The sequence below is a fragment of the Camarhynchus parvulus genome, chromosome 2 (assembly GCF_901933205.1).
Source record: "Camarhynchus parvulus chromosome 2, STF_HiC, whole genome shotgun sequence".
Lineage (NCBI taxonomy): Eukaryota > Metazoa > Chordata > Aves > Passeriformes > Thraupidae > Camarhynchus > Camarhynchus parvulus.
The window spans coordinates 709,062-729,254 of NC_044572.1; the positions used below are offsets into that span (position 1 = coordinate 709,062).

Sequence of the window (20,193 nt, forward strand, 5' to 3'; positions counted from 1 at the left end):
CTGTGCCTCTCCTGGAGGTCACCCCAAGTCTTCCCAGCCCTGGCAGTTCCCCCTCGGCTGTTTTGGCTGAGCTGATGGATGTGCCACGTGTGTGTCTCTCCTGCAGGAGTGCTGGACCAGCGGGAAGCACTGACCACTCTGGGCAAGCGCCTGGCACAGATCTCCACGGACCCTCGGCTGGCCAAGGCCATCGTGCTGGCCTCCATCTACCGCTGCCTGCACCCGCTGCTGGTCATCGTGTCGTGCCTGACGCGGGACCCCTTCAGCAGCAGCCTGCAGAACCGCGCCGAGGTGGACAAGGTGAGGAGGAGCCCCCCGGCACGGGAGGACGGCTGGCCCGGGGGCTGCCCGTGGCTCAGCTGTGTCCCTGTCCCAGGCCAAGGCCGTGCTGAGCCGGGAGAGCGGCAGTGACCACCTGGCCTTCGTGCGGGCGGTGGCGGGCTGGGAGGAGGTGCTGCGGCGCAGGGACAGCCGTGCCAGGGACAACTACCTGCAGGACTACTACCTGTACGGGCCCAGCCTGCGCTTCATCAACGGTGAGTTCTGAGCCATCCTGCCCCTCCTCTGGCCCAGGCGGCTGCTGAGCAGGGAGGGACACGGGGCACAAATGGGCTGGGCTGGGCTGGTGACCCTGGGACCGGGCAGGGTCTGGCTTTGGCCCAGGACAGGGCTCCTGTCCCAGCCCGGGCTGGTGCTGCCCTGCTGAAGTGACTCATTCCATTGGGGAAAGGAGAGGGTGAATCTCATCCCTGGGGCTGTCTCCTCCCTCCAGGCCTTGTCAAGCAGTTCTCTGAGAACCTCTATGAAGCCTTCCTGGTGTCGTCCCCGTCTGACTGTACCATGCCCTCGTCCGTGTGTAACCAGTACAGTGAGGAGGAGGAACTGGTCAAGGGTGTCCTCATGGCTGGGCTCTACCCCAACCTCATCCAGGTACTGGCACTGCCATCGCTCTCTGGGGATGGCTGTCACAGCAGGTGGCACTGAAGTGCTGAGGTGCCAGAGAAGCTTCTGTTCTCTTGGGAGTGAGTGTCCAAGCCAGGCGTCCTGCCCTGGGCTCCGGCCTGTGCTCCAGTGCTGTCCCTGATCCCCACTCACGAGGAGTGGCCACCCCAGCTTGTGTGGGTCCATGTTTAGGTTCTCATCACTGGGTTTGGGAGCCATTGAAGTGGCTTTTTTCTCCTGTTTACTGCCTGAGGTGGGATTTTCCTCCTCCAGTTGTCTGTGATGGCACTGGGTGACTGCCAGCTGTGGTCACCCCAGGAATGCTTCAGTAACCCATGGAGCTCCTGGGAGTGGAGGGGCTCATCCCTCTCCCTCTGTCAGAGGGGGGCTGTGGCTGTCAGGGCTGGTGCAGGTGTGTGACAGTCCCCTCCCGTGGCAGGTGAGACAAGGCAAGGTGACGCGCCAGGGGAAGTTCAAGCCCAACAGTTACGCGTACCGGACCAAGGCCGGCACCGTGCTGCTGCATAAGTCCACCATCAACAGGTGGGTGATGGGGACGGGGTCCCACGGGGCAGTGGCTGTGCCAGGGCCTGGCCAGGCTGACAGAGCTGCTCCTGCAGGGAGGCATCCAAGCTCTACAGCCGCTGGCTCACCTACTTCATGGCCGTCAAGTCCAACGGTGGCGTCTTCGTGCGCGACTCGTCGCAGGTGCACCCGCTGGCCGTGCTGCTCATGACTGACACCGACATCCACGTGCGAGGTGAGTGCTCGGGGCGCCCAGGCTGCTCCAGCTGCTCCCTGAACCCAGTTCCTGCTTCCCGAGGCTCTCAGGCTGGGCATGCATTGCTGGCAGGGCCATGGAGGTGATGGTTTGTGAGCTGTTCCCAGCTGCTGCTCTGGCAGGGAGACAAAGCCAGCCCCGGCAGGCTGAGCCTTAGGGCTGTGCCTGATCATCCCGGGGGAAGGAGCTGAGCTGGCAGGATGCCACTTGTCCCTGGGGATGGGTCTGTTCAGCCTATGGGGTTTTGGCAGTGCTGCAGTCAGTCTCTAACCCACGAGCTCAGTAGAGCTATGCCATCGGTCACCTCCTGTGGGAAAGCAGGAGGATCCCAGTGTGTGCTCAGAGCTGCCTGGCTTTTGTGGAGCTGTCGGCCCGGACCGGCCAGAAGGAGTGTGGGGAGGAGCTGCCTCGGGGGCAGCGGAGGAGCCCCAGCAGCCCCGTTCCCCTCACGCGCTCTCCCTCCCCCCAAGATGACGGCTGGCGAGCGACGGTGTCCCTGACGGACAGCGACCTGCTGGTGCTGGAGGGGGACTCCTACACCATCCGCCTGCTGCGCGACTTCCGCGTGTCCCTCTCCAAGATGGTGGAGACGTGCCTGTGCTACGAGATGGCCGCGATCCCCGGGGACCTGCACCACCAGCACAGCCAACTGCTCGACATCCTGGTGGATCTGCTCAAGGGCCCTCCCGGCAGCTTCGGCTCGTAGGCGGAGCTGCAGCCTCGTGTGGGGACTTGTAATTTGTATAAAGATGTTCACAAATGTTTATTTAAATAAAGTTCTATTTATCCCTTGTGAAGTCATCTCTCTCCATCCTAGAAGATTAATGTTGTCTGAATCTCCTGCTGTCGGCTCCGTGCATGGTCACCGCGTGGGAAGAGCAGCACAGTCCCGCCGGGAATGGACTGGGAGTGCCGACGGACCCCGGCTCGTGGACGCCCACCCGCCTCCTCCGCCCGTCCCTGACCGGGAGCAAGGCCACGGCTGCTGCAGGGCCTCCTCTGCCCCCTCCCCACGGGGCCAGAGCTGCTCCGGGCCCAAGAGGAGGACAGATGTCCCGGCTGTGCCAGGATCGTGGATGCAGCAGCTCCGGCAGGGAGGGGATCGCTGATTGTTGTCTCTCCGCTCTCCACATGGAGGAAGCCCCGAAAGCGCCGATAGAGAGGAATTCCACGCGGGATCCGAGGGGCCCTGCCAGCCCCAGCACAGTCGTGGCGTCTGAGTGTGAGATGTGACTCGTCCTTCCCAACCTGCCTGTACTTCTCGTCCTCTTGCGTTGTTCCTATGATTTTTTTTAAATTCCTGTTCTCCCCACGTGGAGGAGGCCGGATCCCTGTCCCTTGTGCAACACAGGACGTGATTGTAGCTGCCAGGCTGCCTGTGAGCGCCGCTCCTGCAGGAAGCCAGGAGCAGAGGCACAAAATCCTTTGTTTTCTATGAACAGGGACCATATTTCTGTGGAAGGAGGATTGCGACAGGCACAGCACTCACTGAGGAATCTGGAGTTTAATCCCAGCTTTGCCTTGGATTCTCTGTCCGAAGAAGACAGTGACCTACCTCACAGGGCTGTTGTGAGGGTCGGGGTTTGTAACGGGAGCCCTCGGGCCCAGGGCTGTGCCCCCCGGGTCCGGGCTTCTTTCTTTTTATTCCCATTTCTTACGCTCTTTGTACCTGCAGCCGGGAATGGGAGCGAGGCCGTTTCCATGGCACAGGGGCTCCTGCCCCGGGGCCACCCTTTGGTTCTCCCAGTTCTACCATTTAAGTTCCTGCTCATGGGCTTTAGGGCACCGTGGCTGTGCCAGCACAAGGCCCGGGGGGCCCTTCCCAGGCCCCGCTGCCCCCGGCCGTGGGGGGCCCTTGGAGTCCTGCAGCCTGGGGTCACTCCAAACTGCTCATCTTCATTTCACTTGCTTGAGGTTGTCACTATTATTTGACCAGTGTTTGTTTCTTTTGGCCTGTATAATGGGCAGTATGGTTTTCCCTTCCAGCAGGTTTAAAAAAAAAAACAAAAAGACAAAAAAAAAAAAAAGACTAAGCTATTGTCTAAATGGTTCCGAACTAGTGTGATATTGGGATACTTCCGTGGCTGTTATGTGATACTGGATCTTTTTACAACATAGATTAAAGACAATAAAAAGGGATAGAGTAGGAACTGCCTCTGTCCTCTTCATTCTTTTTTTACTATTTTTTTCCTGCAAAAGTTGGAATTTTGTGCCTTTCCCTGGGTAGGGAAGAGCAGCAACAGCTGCTTCTCTGCTGGGAGAGGTGCAGAGCTGCCCTGGGGCAGTGAGGGATTGCACACCGACCCCAGCCACCCCGAGGGGACAGGGGCCACAGGGGGCTGGCACTGAGGGAGGGCTGCTGGGGGGACATGTCCTGGTGCTGCTGATGCCTGGAGAAAGCAGCCCAGCGTGTCCCAGAGCTGCCCACACGTGAGGAGGCCAACCCAGGCTGTCCCAGTGCTCCCGTGTCTGGGGCAGCTGAGGGTGAAGGGAGCTGGGGCTGTTTCCACAGCAGCGCTCAAGGAGGGCACAGGAGCGGCTGCTCCAGGCACGGGGACCTGGAACTTGGCTCCCAGTCCCATTTGGGGTCTCAGGTCAGGTCCAAGCCAGGGTGGGAAACCTTTCCTTTCTCTGTGTGAGTGGCTGGGGGCACCTCCTGGGAGGTGCTGGTACCGCTGGCTGTTCCAGCTGTGCCATGGGCACCGAGGCTCCCACAGGGCCCACATCAGCCCAAAGCCCTCTCCCCTCTGAGCCCAGGCTTGTGGAGCAAAGCCAGGGATGGGCATTCTTCTGTGGCTGAAATCAGAGACACCCAAATTCCTTCAGCGCCTTCCTCAGCCAGCCCCACATCAGGAGCCCCGGGCTGTGCCAGCGCCCCCCGCCCGGCCCTCCCGCCCCACAGAGCCACAGCAGCCTGAGGAGGAACATCTAGAAGCTTTATTTCAACCCTTTACAATAGTAAGAATCACAACATCAAGTCAGGAAATGTTGCTAAGGAGACGACGCTCGTACAGCCCCCGGGGAGGGGAGACACAAAGGCAGAAGCAACCGCTGGGCTCCCCGCTGAGCTGCTGCCTCACACCGAGCACTGACCTCCCCTCCCAGCCCTCGCCTGCCCCACCACGGCGCAGGGACAGCGGAGTCCCCCCTCCTCGGGCACGCCCTGCAGAATAATCCAATAATCCTATGACACAAAATAATAATAACACATCACATTTAGAGAACACGTCACGCGCTGCTTGCGCCTCACAACAGCCCGGTGAGGTAAAATTGAATCCCCCCCACCTTTGCAGATGGGGAAACTGAGGCAGAGAGGTTGAGTGGCTTCCCGAGACCACGGAGGAAGCCGAGGGCCGGGATCGCCCTCGGGGCGCTGCCCCGAGCCCTCCTGCCCGGCCGCACGCCCCCAGCCCGCGGTCACTGCGCTCGCTCCTGGCTCGGTGCTCTGCGTGAGGGACAGCGGGGGCTGCGGGCGGCCGGGCGGGGACGGCGAGGGGCGCTGGGGCCTCGTGTGTGATCTCGGCCGGCGGGACCCGTGCGAGGAGGGCGGAAGGTGAGCGCTGCCGGGCTGGGGCTCAGGCGGGGAGGGAGGAGGGAGAGCCGGAGGCCCTCAGAGCCCTTTCCATGCTGCTGCTGCTGCCGCCGCCCGGAGCCTCTTCCGCCCCACCCGCCGGCTCCGAGGGCCACGAGGCCTTGGGGGACATTTCCCCTGAGCCTGGAGGCCGCTCGGCCTTGGGGGACATTTCCCCTGAGCCTGGAGGTGCTGGGCCCCAGCCACGGCCGCTCGGCCTGGGGGGACATTTTCCCTCAGCCTGGAGGCCGCTCGGCCTTGGGGGACATTTCCCCTGAGCCTGGAGGCCGCTGAGCCCCAGCGCGGCCGCTCGGCCTCAGCGGGGCCGCGGCTCCGCGGGGACTCGGCCCTGCCCTCAGGGGAGCCCCGTCACCCGGAGCACGCCACCGACACCAAGCTCCAAGAAAAGTAGGAATTCTGCCTAGACACGAACACGCGAGGGTCCCGGGGCCCCTCTCACACACCACACTACGCGGGGACAGCGCGAGGGGCAGCGTAGAAAACTACATTCAGTTTGCGGCCGGGAGCCGCGCGGGAGCCACGCTGGGGCGGCCGCGGCCTCGAGCCCACCAACTCGGTTACTCGAATGTTGCTGTTTAACAGTACAAAAAGCCCAAAGAACTGTGGATGCCACTGATATGCCGGGAGGCGCCGGGCTCCGGCTGCCCGGAGGAAGCGCAGCCCCGCCGGGGTGGAGCTCGCACCCGGCCCCGCCGCTTCCCCCCAGCCCTGCGGCAGCTCGGCCTCTCCAGAGCGCCGCTCCTCGCCCTGAGCTCTGCGAAGGCCTTTGCCGAGCATCCTGCCCCGAGCCAGCCACCAACCTGGCCCCGCTCAGCCCCTGCCCAGCCCAGAGTGCCCCCAGTGCGGCCAAAGCCAGGACCCCCGGCGCCAGCTCGGAACAGGAACGTGTACATTCAACTTGCATCTCATTCAGAGCTCAGCTCCTGTTTCCCCCCGGATTTGCTGCCTCCAGCACTCGATGGAGCCACCGGCGCCCACAGCCCCTTCCCCAGCAGCGTTAAGGTCTCAGCACCACCCAGCTCATCCCACCTCTCCAGACAGGAAACTAAAGTCATTCCCACCACACACGGCTCCTTCCCAACCTAGCAATATGTACAGCCGCTTCCTCAAAATAAAGTTAAAAAAGAAATCCGTATTAAAACTGAAGCTGTCCTAGAAACACCACGGCAAACTAGTGTATCTGGATTTAGTTAGTTCATCAGCTAAACACAGGCACAACAAGTGTTAGAGAAGTGGCACAGAAGCACGGGCCGGGGGTGAGCTGGGCCGGGGTTTGGGCAGGGACAGCCTGGGCACCGCACGCAGCCACCACACCCGGCCAGGGCCGCCCGGCGCTCGGGAAATCATCGGGAATCGGAGAAAAGCAGTGCAGGGAGAAGGTGATGTCACTGTCCCTTTGCAGCGGGGCAGGGCTCGTTTGCTTTTTGCAATCTCAGAAGATAAAGTGCAATGTTGCCATTTGCCTTCCTCCTGCAGTCCCTGAAGCGGGACTGGCTGCCTCCCTTCGGGGCACCCGGGGCCTCATCCTGGGGCACCCCGGGAATGTCATCGTGGGGCATCCCAGGGAATCTCATCCCGGGGCACCTCGGGAATCTCATCCCAGAGCGCCTCAGAAATCTCATCCTGGATCCCAGGGAATCTCATCCCGGGGCATCCCAGGCCACCATCCCTGGGGTGCCCCAGGAAGAGCAGCAAGAGGGACGCGTTAGCTCAGCCTCCACCTCCTCTTTGGTTGCCCACGCACATCTCCGGCTGCCGCCCAGCTCACAAACGCTGCTCCCGGCGCCCCTCCCGGCCGGTGAGCCTGGAGCTCGGCTCCAGCCCCGCCAAGGCCACCCTGGCTGCTCGCAGGCTGGGAACACAGGCTCCAGCCCGGGAACCAGGCTCCAGGCTCACCGTCCTGCCGAGGGGCTCACCTGCTCCTCTCCTCTCCTTCTAATTCTCCCTCAATTCAAGTGTTGGAAAAAAAATCAACCAAACCAAAGGCAAGGCTGCCAAGCTGAAGCTGGTGTGTAGAATTTAGCAGTAAAGAAAGAAGGAAGCGTCACGGGAGGGCAGTGATATATACCGGCACACAGGGAACGAGCAGGGCTCCGGGGAGCGGGGCCGGCTCCAGCTCCTCCTCCGAGCCGGGGCTCCTCCGGGAACGCCGGGGACACACGGGGACACACAGGGAGGGCACGGAGCGACGGCACGGCCGCCGGCCCCGGCTGGGGTCACAGGGATGCGGAGGGGGAGTGGAGAGGTGGGGAGGAGGAGGAGGAGAAGGAGAAGGAGGAGGAAGAGGAAGGGAAGCACTGGGAGGTCTCTGGGTATATATAACCGCCCCTTTCAGGTGCAAATCTGCATCGTTTAAATTTGTATTCAGATGAAAAAGCACTTATGAAACTACCAGACGACTTTGATGCAAACTAGTACATTTTAATGCCATTTTATTAGAAACCATGCAAACTTTAATATAAAAAATACAAGTGCAATAAGAATCTTTGTGTGTAAATACAGATTCCGGGTTATCGTGTCGTTGTTGGCTTCCCAAAGAAATACTCCCACAAGCACGAGAAGCTGCAGGCTTCCCTCTGTCCCCTCCTGGAGCAGCCCCCCTTAGCACACGCCTAGTTCAGTTCTCTTTGATCCCAGTGTTTTGTTATTCTGCTTGCCTTTTTGTTTTTTTCTTTAAATTAGTTTGACCACCCAAGAACACTTTTCTTTTGTTTTAATTTATTTACATTTCGTTTCTTTAGTGTCATTTGAAACGAGGAGCTCCAAGGGTGGTTAGATCTCCTTCCTAGTCAGAGCTGCAACTCCCTGGCACCACCGCTGCCCTGCTGCCCCCCGAGGGCCCGGGCTCCCCCCGGGATGAGCTCCCTGCTCCTGCTGCCCGCACGGCGCTGCTCATCCCGGCGCTCGCTCGGGTCCCCCATCCACCACCCCAAAACCTCACACCCCACACACCCCACACGCTCCCCACACCCCCACGGACCTGCTGCAGCCTCGGAACTCCCGGCCCACGCCCTCCTGCCCCCGCCACGGCCGCCTCCTGCTCCCTCCAGCCTCGCCTTGGAAAAACGGGACAAATCCCAGGGCTCGGCCGTGCCGTTAATAAATAAACCACCTCGGCAGAAGGCACCCGGGGAGGGCTCGCGAGCATCAATTAACACATCTCGAGCATCAATTACACATCTCGAGGTCAACACAGGCTCCACCTGAGCTGTCACAGCAAGTTTGCCCTTTACACATTCCTGTGCCTTTCGTTCCGGACATGGCTTAATCCCATGAACTCGCTCCATCGTTTTAAAATATTAAAAAGAAAAAACCCCAAACAACAACAAAGAAGTTACAACGGCTGGATATGTCAGTAAGTAGCCAGCACGGCAGCAGCGGTTAAATGTCCCTACTCTCCTACGGGTCGGAAAAGAAGGAAAGAGAAAAGGAAACTTAGCACGGGTTCGAACACGATAAATCATCAACACTTCGTCACAAAGAATAAAAGGTTCAAGTCAACAGTTAAAACAGCCTAACGAGTGTGGAGGGGATTTATCAGCATCCCACAGGCGGCAGAAACTGAAGCGGCGAGGAGGGAGGAGGTTAAAAAAAGAGACAGAGAGAAAGATCACAGCTTATCCCTGTTAACTCGGCCTGGCCCCGCCCCCAGGGCTCTGCTCTGCCCTGCCCTGGCACAGCCGGAGCCGCTCGGGCCGGCCCCGAGGCGCAGCAACCCCCGCGAGTCCCGGGCCAGCGGGAGGGCAGGACCGGGAGGGAGGGAGGGAGGGGAGCCCTGCCCGGCCGCCGAGGGACCCCAGCCCGGGCGGGCCCGAGGAACATCGGCCCCTTCCCACCTAAAGCCAGAACCGCGTTAAGAGAGCCAAGCTGGGGTCCCCGGGGCGCGGAGCGGGGCCGGGGGTCACAAGCCTTGCTGGGAGGGCGCGGCCGGCGGCGGTGACGGGGAGGCGACGGAGCCCAGGCTGTCGCTGTCGCTGGCGGAGGTGCTACGCCGGGGGCAGGTGCTGCTGGAAAGGGTGGGGGGTTTGGAGACGACGATTTCCGCTCCGTGGTCTGTTCGAGCCTTGGCCTTCGCACGGAACGTCAGCTTGTGAGACTCAATCTGCAGCGACACAAGGGCAGGGGACAAGGGGACACGGGGAGAGGAGGAGACAAGGGACAGGAGGGGAATGGAAGACGATACCATAATGTCATCATTAGATGCCTGGAAGATAAAAGGCAATTTTCTGAATTAAAAGAAAGGCACGACAACCCCGCAGACGTCGCTGGCAGCGGTCGGGGGCTGCGGTGGCAGCGACGCCGCCGTGCCCGGGGCTGCCGGGCTCCCTCCCCCCGGCCCGGGCGGGGCCCCCGGCACTTACTTGTTTCTTGGATGTGAGTGTCGAGGCTCTGCATTTCCCTTTGGTCGGCGGTGCTGAGGGCGGCCAGGGCCGGCCCCACGCCGTTCTCCCGCAGCGCGGGGGCCGCGGGCAGCGGCGCCCGGCCCCGGCCCCGCTCCGTTGGCCGGCGGGAGCTGCGCCGGCTCCGCGCCGCCCTCCGCCTGCAATGACAACGTGGGCACGGGTCAGTATCACGGCGAGGGAAGGGTGCAGGGACGGGAGGAGATGGCAGCGGGATCCCCGCTCCTGGGAAAGCAAATCCTGCCCGGCCCTGCGGGGTCTGACGGACCCCGGGGCTCTGGAGCTCCTCCTGATGCCCTCGGGTCCTGGAGCTCAGCTGCCACACTCACAGCTGGGCAGCCTGGAACAGCCGGCACAGGGAATGCCAGGGACAAACCCCCGTGTTCTGGGGCAGAGGGCTGGCGTGGGGTCACTGCTGTGACACTGGATCATGACCTGGATGTGTCCCAGGCCAGGCTGGACAGGGCTTGGGGCAGCCTGGGACAGTGGGAGGTGTCCCTGCCATGGCAGGGGTGGCACTGGATGATCCTCAGGGTCCCTTCCATCCCAAACCACTCCAGCATTCCGTGTTCCCAGCACAAAGCACCAGTATACACACCAGGAGTTCCAGTTCACTGGGGACACCCAGGGCATGGCAGTGCCTGGACGGGTTTCTCCTGGGTCTGTCTGTCCTGCTGGCAGCTCTGAGGCTGCCCCAGAGGGGTTTTCTCTGCTTCCAGAGCCCATTTAGAAACAGACCTCAGTTTGGAGAGGGACGTTTCCTGAGAGCCTGGGGTGACAGGACATGGGGAATGGCCTTAGGCTGAAGGAGAGCAAGGATGGATGGGATATTGGGCAGGAATTGTTCCCTGGGAGGGTGGGGATGCCCTGGCACAGGGTGCTCAGATCCAGCTGGATCCCTGGCAGTGTCCCAGGCCAGGCTGGACATTGGGGCTTGCAGCAGCCTGGGGCAGTGGAAGGTGTCCCTGCCATGGCAGAGGCGTCACGAGTCCCTTCCAGTGACTCCCTGAGCACAATTCCCAGCTCCCTGGGGTTCTGCCAGGCCCACACATCCCTCAGGGAGGGAATGTCCCCTCCCTGGGCACAGATGTCCCATTGCTGCAGCCAAAGCGTGCAGAGCCGAGGCTGGGGACAGTTTGTGCTCCTGTGGGAGAAGGGATGAATCAGCCACGAGAGCTGTGCTGTGTTCTCACCCCCACACAAACAAAACAGGGCTGAAGGACTGGGCTGGACAGATCCCTTCCAGCTCAGGGCATTCCATGGCTCTGTAAATGCTCCCAAGACTGCCAGGTGCTCTCTACAGCACAGAGCACGTGGATCTCAGCAGCTTTCACTGGGGGTGAAACTGCCAGCCTCTCTGCTGGGCACGGCCCCTGCCAGCCCCTCTGCGGGGCACAGCCCCTGCCAGCCTCTCTGCTGGGCACAGCCCCTGCCAGCCTCTGCTGGGCACGGCCCCTGCCAGCCCCTCCGCTGGGCCCCCAGCCTGCAGAGATCCCTGCTCTCAGGTTCCAAGAGAAGGATGGAGATGGGCAGTGCCAGCCCTTGGGAATGCACAGCAGGGTCAGGCACTCTGAGCTGGGTCCAGCTCTCTCCTTTCCATCCTCACCCAGGACTCCATCCTTGTCCTGGGCTCCATCCCCACCCTGGGCTCCATCCTTGTCCTGGGCTCCATCCCCACCCTGGGCTCCATCCTCACCCTGGGGCGCACAGCAGAGGCCCCAGGAGTAAGGAGGCTGTACCAGGCTGTGGAGGAGGAGGTGCACAGCAGGAACAGCAGCAGCAGAAGGACAAGAAGTGGATCAGAGCCATTCCCTGGCTGTGCCAGGTCCCTGCCCTCACCTTGACGACCCCTCCGGCCGGCGAGTGTCCCACGTTGTCCAGAGATCCCACCTTGGCCTGGGCCTTCTCCTTGAAGTTCAGCTTCTGGTTCTCAATTTTGACGTCTCCTCCGCCTGCAGGGACAGGGAGCAGGGCTGAGTTTGGGGAAGCCCCCAGCAGTCCCACCCAGTCCCACCCAGGAGCCCCTGGGGACCCCTTGGAGGAGGGACAGGACAAGTTCCACAGTCCCTGCCTCAGGAAAAGTTCTGGAAGACCAAAGCTGGTGATTCTCAGCTGTGCCAGTGAACAGGGCCCTGGGGAATGCTGCCCATCCAGACAGGTAGGCTGGAGAGAACTCACTGGATCTGCTCCTGAGGCTGCCTCGTCCAGCAGAGGTGTGAAATGCCACCCCCACCGTCCCTCACTGGTGCCATTCCAAGGCTGACTCCTGTCCCTGTCCCTGCCCAGGCCCCTCCAGCTCAGCCACCTGGGCACTCAGCAGTGCCAGGGCACCTCCTGCTCCCCTGTGTCCCTGCCCTCCTCCCCTGCTCACCCCTTCCCCTGCTGCTCCAGCCCTGCCTGCCTGGGCAGCTCCCCTGGCACACACCCCACCTGCAGGAACACTGCAGGGAATGTGGAGGTCACAAACAGAGCTGAGAATTTCAGCAATATTTTTCCAGAATGGAATAGATTGCAGAATTAGATAGATTCCTATAGATAGATACAGATATAGATTAGATATAGATACAGATATATAGATGTAGATATAGATATAGATCTATAGATGTAGATGTAGATAGAATAGTGCCACCCCTGCCATGGCAGGGACACCTCCCACTGTCCCAGGCTGCTCCAAGCCCTGTCCAGCCTGGCCTTGGGCACTGCCAGGGATCTGGGGACAGCCACAGCTGCTCTGGGCATCTGTGCCAGGGCCTGCCCACCCTGCCAGGGAACAATTCCTAACTCCCAATCTCCCATCCATCCTGCCCTCTGGCAGTGGAAGCCATTCCCCTTGTCCTGGCACTCCAGGCCTTTGGAAGTCGTCTCTCCCCATCTTTCTTGGTTCCCTTCAGGTCCTGGAAGGCCACAGTGAGGTCACTCCAAAACGTTCCCTTCTCCAGGCTGAGCAATCCCAGCTCTCTCAGCCTTTCCTCCCATGGGAAATGCTCCATCCCTCTGAGCACAGTGCTGCCTCCTTTACTGACAAACAGTGCACAATCCCACAGATTGGAATCCTGGATCCTGAGGATGATTCCAACCCCCCTGCATGGACAGGGGCACCTTTCTCTGGCCGCAGTCCCCATCCCAGCAGCTTCCCCAAAGCCCAGCTCAAGTCTTGCTGAGCACAGCTTTGCCTCCCAGCGACATCATTAATCCCTCAGCTCTGCTCTGGAAGCCTGGCACGGCCAGTGGTGCAAAGCAAGGGCTTTGGTGCCACAGAGGCAGCTGAAGCCCTGGCAGGGTGGCAGTGCTCCCTTCAGGCCTGGACAAGGCACTGATTGTCACCCCCAGCTCGTTACTGGATTGTCACTGCCCAGCACTGAGCTGGCAGAGGGCACACCCGTGGCACCACGTTCCCAGGGCTGGGGGCCCCTGGAGCCAGGGCTTCTGCCAGGGGAGTGCCCTGCTCTGACCTGGCAGCCTGGGCAGCCTGCAGGGCACTCCCAGAGGCACAAAGAGCAGCCTGGGGGGCTCCTTCCCAGCCTGGGGGGCTCCTTCCCAGCCTGGGCACTCAACCCTGGCCCTCGTGCTGGCAGTGGCACTCCTGGCTGGAGAATGTGCCCAGGGACCAGGGGCAGCCAAGGGCACTGAGCTGACCATCAGCTCCAGGACACAACTGACCATCAGCTCCAGGACACAATTGACCATCAGCCCAGGACACGAACTGACCATCAGCCCCAGGACACTGAACTGACCATCAGCTCCAGGACACAACTGACCATCACCCCCAGGACACTGAACTGACCATCCCTCAGGCCAAGCCAGGGGCCTCCAGCCCCAGCCCCTTGGGCTTGGGGACAAACCAATTGTTTCCCAGGAATTGAGGCAGAGCATCTGCTGTGTTCTCAGCAGGGAGCAGGTAATTCCCACACCCATCCCAGAAAATCCACCCAGGGGCCAGAAGGGCTCCATGTGAGGCAGGAGCTGCTGTGGACTCAAGGCTAAAAGGACCCTGCTATGTGCTCTGAAGGACTGAAGGGAATTTCCTTTATCCTGCCATGTTCCATGGACATCCTGGGATGTTCTGAGTGCCCCAAAGCCTCTGTGAGCATGGATGAAGCTTCCTGGAATGACTGTGGAAGCATCCCTGTTTTCCTTCTCAAATGAGCAGGAAAAACAGAAATGAGCCAAAGCTGTAGATTATCTTCACAGGATATCCCACATCTCCTAATCCCCCTCTCTGCTCATCAAACCACCAGGAACTGTGGAAAAAGCATTTTTAGGCATTTCCAGAGGCACTGGGAACACCCCCTGAAAGCAACAAGCCCCCAAAACTATTCCAGTCCCAATCCAGGCCTGTGTTTAAGGGACAAAACTTACAGACAAATGAGGAAATGGCAAAATTCCTACCTGGCTTATGCTTGATATTTGCTTTAGATCCACACTTGGAGGACACTTTGGAAAGGTCGACTTTCTTGTTCTGGATCTGCACCTGGGGAGACAAAAAGCAGCAGCTGAGCACAGACAAAGCCCTGCAGACTCTGGAGGCCAGAGGGCACCTCAGGCTGTGCTCTGTGAGCCTGTGTCCCTGCTCCCATCACTCCTCCTGCACATTCCCAGAATCCTGCCTGCCACTCCTGTGCCACTGGCAGCCCTGGGGTCACCCAGAGCCAGGGGCCAAAGTGAGACAGAGCTGGGACAGACAGCAGGACAGAGGGACAGAACCATCACAGGGCTGGGCTCAGGCACAGCCATGGGACACAGCAGCCCTGGGACAGGGACAATAAAAGCCAAATCTGCTGCCAGGGTCCCCACATGGCTCCTGCCCAGCCTGGGGACATGGCCATGGCCTGGGGCCACCTCAGGGAGCTCTGCTGCAGGCCAGGGCTGTGCCACCAGCTCTGCTCTGCTCTGCACCATCACATCCAGCCTGGGGAGGAGAAGCTCCAGGGAGAGCTCAGAGCCCTGCCAGGGCCTCGAGGGCTCCAGGAGAGCTGGAGAGGGACTGGGGACAAGGCATGGAGGGACAGGACACAGGGAATGGCTCCCAGTGCCAGAGGGCAGGGATGGATGGGAGATTGGGAATGAGGAATTGTGCCCTGGCAGGGTGGGCAGGCCCTGGCACAGGTGCCCAGAGCAGCTGGGGCTGCCCCTGCATCCCTGGCAGTGCCCAAGGCCAGGCTGGACATTGGGGCTGGGAGCACCTGGGGCAGTGGGAGGTGTCCCTGCCATGGCAGGGGTGGCACTGGAGGATCTTTAAGGTCCCTCCACTCCAAGCAGCCTGGGGTTCTCTGAGGGATTTGCTGCCCTGATGGAATGCCCTGCTCCAGGAACCCACCCCTCTCCAAGACAAGGCCAGGGCTGAGAGCAGCCACCAGCTGGAAGCTGCAGGCTCAGCTCTGCTCCAGGTCAGGTCACAGAGGAAACCCAAGGATTTCCTTTCCAACATGAGCAGAATTCCCTGACCACCAGCTGCTCTGGGAGGTTACTGAGAGCTCTCAGGAGAATCTGTCAGAACTCCTCCAAGGGAATCAGGGATCCTCCTGCTCTGTGCCCATGAGGAGCCCCAGGATGCTGCAGGGGGAGCAGGACAGCCCAGCTCAGCTCCTGCCAGGTCCCACGTCCCCAGCTCAGTGACACCCTCCAAAGGTCACTCACAGACCCTGATTTGCTTTTCTCAGGAGCAAAGTCACTACAGCTTTAATCAGCAGTCCTTGCTTGCTCAGAACTGAGCTGAGATGAAATGCATTTCACAGAATGCACCTGGAAATCTGCTGTTTGTTACCAGCTGTGACTCCTGACCTGAGATCCAAAGTGTCCCACCCTCAGGGAAGGGTCTGGTGGTTGCACTTCAGCAGGAGCTGGGTTTGCACCTTGGGATTGCACTCAGAGAGCCAAGCACAGACTCTGGTGCCAGAAATAAACTCTGGGGGTTTGGCGCAGGTGGGGAAGTTTGGTCTCAGCTCTTGTCTGATTTTGTGTCCCTGACCACATCCCAGAGCAGCCAAGCAGGACAAGCCAAAGGCCAGGGGAGCACAGGGACACTCCAAACTCCCTTCCCAAACTCCCTTCACCCACAGACATTGCCTGCACTTTGTGAAATCCACCTCTGTTCTGCTGTCTTGGAACAGAAAGCTTGCTCAGAGGTTGGACTCCATGGTCTTGGGGATCTTTTCCAACCTCAGTGGCTCTGAGAGTGGGAAATACGAAACAAAAAACCATGCAACCCTTTTCCCCAGGAACTGGACTGTGTTTGGGCACAGCTCCTGGGGAATGTGGGCATGGCCAGGAATGATCTCCATGGGTAGAGGGCAGAGGGGGCAGCTGAGCCAGCCTGGAGCCACTGGGGTGGGGTGGCAGCACAGTGTCCACCCCTGCAGTGTCCCTGCCAGGCTGGACAGGGCTGGGAGCAGCCTGGGACAGGGGAAGGAGTCCCTGCCATGGCAGGGGTGGCACTCAATCATCTCTGAGGCCCTTCCAACCCAAACCATGCCACGGCCATCACCTCCTAAAGCTCAATCAGGAGTTGTTTCTAAACCACAGCACTCTTGTCCCCAGGACCCTGAAAGCTCTGACTGAAGGCACAGACCAGAACAGACCTTCCAGACAGACCCACCTGGGAATCCAACACTGGGAATTCTATCAGAAGTGATCACCACAACTACCTGAGCAAGAAAACATCTTGGAAGAGGTCACTAACATCACAGTGCTCCAAAGGGAGGGGGAAGATACAAAAATGAATAAAAGAAAAATAAAAACATCCACACTGCCTGTGCTGGAGGGCTGGAATGCTCTCCTGGAGCTGCTCTGGGAGCACTTGGAGCCTGGAAATGAGCTTTTAGCTCAGAAAATGCAGAATAAAGAGCTGCTTAAGCAGCTGAGCAAGGAGCAAAGTGCAGTGGTGAAAGGAGAGTGTGGGAGAGGAGGAGAGGAGAGGAAAGCAGGGACACAGCTGTCCCCAGGGCTGGCAATGGCTGGCAGTGCAGAGGGAAGGACAGGATGGTGACTCATGAGCAGAAGGACACTTCAGTGACACAGTTACTCAGGCAAGGCAGGATCCCCAAATCCCAGCCCCATTTCTGCAGCCTGGAAGAACAGGGAAGGCACCTGGGAGGCTCCTGAAAGGCTGAGCAAGGTAAAGGTGGCAACTCTGAGGTGGTTTATAAAATACAGCTCCTTGGAGAGCATGGACAAGGAAATGCTCCTTGGAGAGCATGGACAGGGAAATGCCAGCAGCTGCTCCAGAGCTGGCACCAGGGTGGCCAAAGGCACTTCTGGGACAGGCTGGGGGCAGCACCAGGGGAACAGGCAGCAGGAACAGGAACAGGGCCCCAAACCCCCTGAGGGCTCCCCATGGACACCAGGGCTCCAGGCCAGCATTCCCAGATATCCTGTGGGAGCATTTCCATGGGAAACAGTCCCATAAACATGGTGTAAATCACAGAAACAGCAGAGAACCACAAATCCCAAATCCCCAGAGCAGGGATGTGGGTTCAGTGGCACAGGTGTGACTTCAGCATCTCTGGCCACCCTGGCAACCATCCTGGAGGGAACCAGGTGTAGGAACCCACATTTGGCTGCCACTTGCAAAGATCTGTGGAAAAGTCAGTCATGTAGGGGTTCAGCCAGCTGGACATGGATTTCCCAGGAGAAGTGGCCCCCAGCTGGCTCCACAGGCAGGTCCTGAGCAGGGTTTGTGTCACTGCACAGGCTCTGACCAGACACCCTGGGCACCTCAGCAGATGTGGCAGCTGGACATCCCTCCTTGGGAACCCAGGATATTTAAACACCTCTGGAACAAACTTCCTTGGGCTCAGGTCCTTCAGTGCCTTCAAAGCCACCCAAACTTTGCATTGCTGAACCTGCCCTGTGCCCAGAGCCCAGCCCAGGTTTGTCAGAGCAGCACAGATCTGAGCCCCCAGACCCTGCTCGTGCTCTCCCAGCCTCTAGGGGCTGGACAGAGAACCTGGCTTGCCTGGCAGACACCTGGAGCACCCCACGCCCCAAACCAAGCTGCAGACACCACCAGATTAACTTTCTATTTTAATAAGCTCAGCCCTGCTGCCACAGATACCAGCAGCCTTTAAATTTAGAAATTAATCTCAGCTCAAAGGTTAAGTCCCAGAGTCTTTGCCTGCTCCAAAGTGCCTTTTATGAAACAAGGAGTGAAGGAGTGTGGCTCCAGCTGGCCCTGAGAGCCAGGGGAGAGTTACAGGCACTGCCAGGCCATGATGGATCTGCTCTGGGGGATGCAGGCTCCAGGCAGGTCAGGGGTGAGCTCAGCCCCAGGCTCAGCCATGTCCACACCCCTGTGTGGGTCACAGCCAGCCCAGGGAGCAGGACCAGCCCAGGTGGAGCTGAACACTGAAACAAACCCCACAGCTCAGCCTGGCAGCCCCAGAGCAGGGCAGGAATCCTCCAGGCTGTGCCCAGGAGCCCTGAGCTCTGCCACGGCTCCTGCCTGCAGCACAGCACTCCTGGGGCTGGCACCCCCAGCACAGCAGAGAGAAGCAGTTAGCAGACACACAGCTTGCCCAGACCCATACTTACATTCCCACCTCCAGGGACATGCTTAATATTGTCCTTGGAACCACACTTGGACTGAACATGGCTGTAGTTCGCTTTTTTGGAGACTATCTGGACCTGGAACGTCACAGAACGGAGACAACACAAGGGAAGAGGACTGGTTAGAGATGGCATTGTGCAGGGCACCAGGGGCTCCTGGGCACCAGGGACCCTCAGGAGCTGGAGCCAGAGCTGGGGAAGGCACCAAGGAGAGAGTGAGAGACAGTGAAGGACAGGAGGCTGCACAGACAGTGTTAGTGCCAGGCTGGGAGTGCCCAGGGACCCTGCAGAGCCCTGGGGTGGGCTGGGGTGTGGCTGCCCAGGGCCTGGAAACCCTCCTGGGGCAGGGAAAGCCAGTTCAGAGGGGTGGAACTGCACAGGGCATGGAAACCCCCCTGGGGCACTGAGAGCCAACCCAGAGGGGTGGGATGGAACTGCCCAGGGCATGGAAACCCCCCTGGAGCAGGGAGAGCCAGGTGGGATGGGACTGTCCATGCCCCAGGAGGCTCCTGGGAGGTTTCCAGGGACATCTGGCCAGAGCAGGGAGAGCCAGCCCTCAGAGCCACCACTCCCAGCATGCTGTGAGCTGCTCCATGGCCTCACCTGGGCTGGCTCCAGCCCTGGACAATGTCCCTCCCCAGCCCTGGGCAGTACAGCTGGCTCTGAGAAACATTCTGCTATTTAAGGTGGTCACACCTTCAGGTGAATGGCCTCAGATGAGTCCCAGGTTAATGAAATTGTTTCTCCTTCACACTGACTCAGATGAAGAGTGTGAGAACGTGGTTGGTGGTGGTTTGGCAGGGCTGGGAATGGCTGGACTCTGTGATCTCAGAGGGCTTCTCCAGCCTCAGTGAGTCTGTGATTTTTAAGGCAAGAGAAGAGGTTTGGGTGAGCTCTGCTCACAGCAGTAGCTGGGTTAGACACCAGTGTTTCCAGAGGTTAGTTACAACACAGGTTTAGTCTGGAGCTGAGTTATTTACCACAGCACAAGCAGGCCCCAGCTGGATCCTGGCTCCTACAAGGTGACAAGCTTGGAGCACAGCAGGGATTACCCAACACTCCCAGCTGGGCAGGCTCCCAGAGCTCCTCAGCCAGGTCTGAGAGGCTGCACTCAGGAACAGCAGCTCTGGGAACATACCTGTGCCATGGAGTGCGGGGTGCCTCACTGACTCCCTACAGGTACAAATCCTGCTCATTCCTGACCATTCCTGCCTGGTAATGTTGGAATTCAACTGTGGCATTCCCACCTCACGCCATCCACTTGGACTTTGGAGTAAGCCATCCAATGGTGATGGCCGAAGGCTTGGAGTTACAGAGTTTTGGTACAACTGGGCTGGGAATATTGCAGGGAAGATGTGAATTCCTACATATTGTGTAGTCCTAAAAGGAGCAGCTGTGAACTCAACCCCTCTGCCTTGTTACAAACTGGTTCTATGTGTGAAGAACTGGTTTAAGGGAAACCCTCTGACTCCAAGTTAAGCCTGTATTAACCTGGCAGTGAAACAGGAGGACTCTGCTGTGGAAACCTCTCCCGCAGGAGTGGAGAGGGTCCCTCCCTGGAGGAGCTTCCCTGGGAACATCTCAGGGTGCAGGGGAGAAAAGGGCAAGTGTCTGTGCAAGGACAGTGCCACTGACAGGAGAGAGCAGGACAGCTGGAGAGGAGGGACAGTGACTCAAAATGGAAACGTTTTCCTTCATCTCCCCCAGAGAAAAGTGTGAAAGCAACTCACTTTCCCATTGGGCTGTTTGGGGACCCCCTCTTTTGCTGCCACTTTAGGAGCCACTTTAGTGCCCGCGCTGGGCTCAGAGCTGGGCGCGGCGCCGGCTGACTCTGGCCTTTTCTCTACCTTCCCCTGGATGGAGACAAAGGGATGATTTCACCAGCAAGAGCAGAAGTTGGGCAGGAGCACGGGAACACGAGAGACCTGCTGCAG

The 20,193-nt window shown here is 59.6% G+C and overlaps 2 protein-coding genes across 3 annotated transcripts in view; one reads left to right on the forward strand and one right to left on the reverse strand.

The window, feature by feature from the left end:
• DHX30 (DExH-box helicase 30) overlaps positions 1 to 3,873 on the forward strand; it is a 31,439-nt gene extending 27,566 nt beyond the window's left edge. For both annotated transcript variants that reach the window (XM_030971478.1, XM_030971477.1), the window contains 6 exons: positions 107 to 300; positions 377 to 536; positions 773 to 930; positions 1,382 to 1,485; positions 1,563 to 1,702; positions 2,194 to 3,873. In XM_030971478.1, the coding sequence (XP_030827338.1) occupies positions 107 to 300; positions 377 to 536; positions 773 to 930; positions 1,382 to 1,485; positions 1,563 to 1,702; positions 2,194 to 2,429 (992 nt within the window). In that variant the 3' untranslated portion in view covers positions 2,430 to 3,873. The remainder of the gene's footprint in view (positions 1 to 106; positions 301 to 376; positions 537 to 772; positions 931 to 1,381; positions 1,486 to 1,562; positions 1,703 to 2,193) is intronic.
• A 765-nt stretch (positions 3,874 to 4,638) lies between these two features.
• The window catches only part of MAP4 (microtubule associated protein 4), a 155,696-nt gene continuing 140,141 nt past the window's right edge, over positions 4,639 to 20,193 (reverse strand). Inside the window, 7 exon segments of the mRNA XM_030971476.1 lie at positions 4,639 to 9,417; positions 9,677 to 9,773; positions 9,775 to 9,855; positions 11,555 to 11,667; positions 14,105 to 14,186; positions 18,245 to 18,337; positions 19,990 to 20,112. Coding sequence (XP_030827336.1) covers positions 9,413 to 9,417; positions 9,677 to 9,773; positions 9,775 to 9,855; positions 11,555 to 11,667; positions 14,105 to 14,186; positions 18,245 to 18,337; positions 19,990 to 20,112 — 594 coding nt within the window. The 3' untranslated portion in view covers positions 4,639 to 9,412.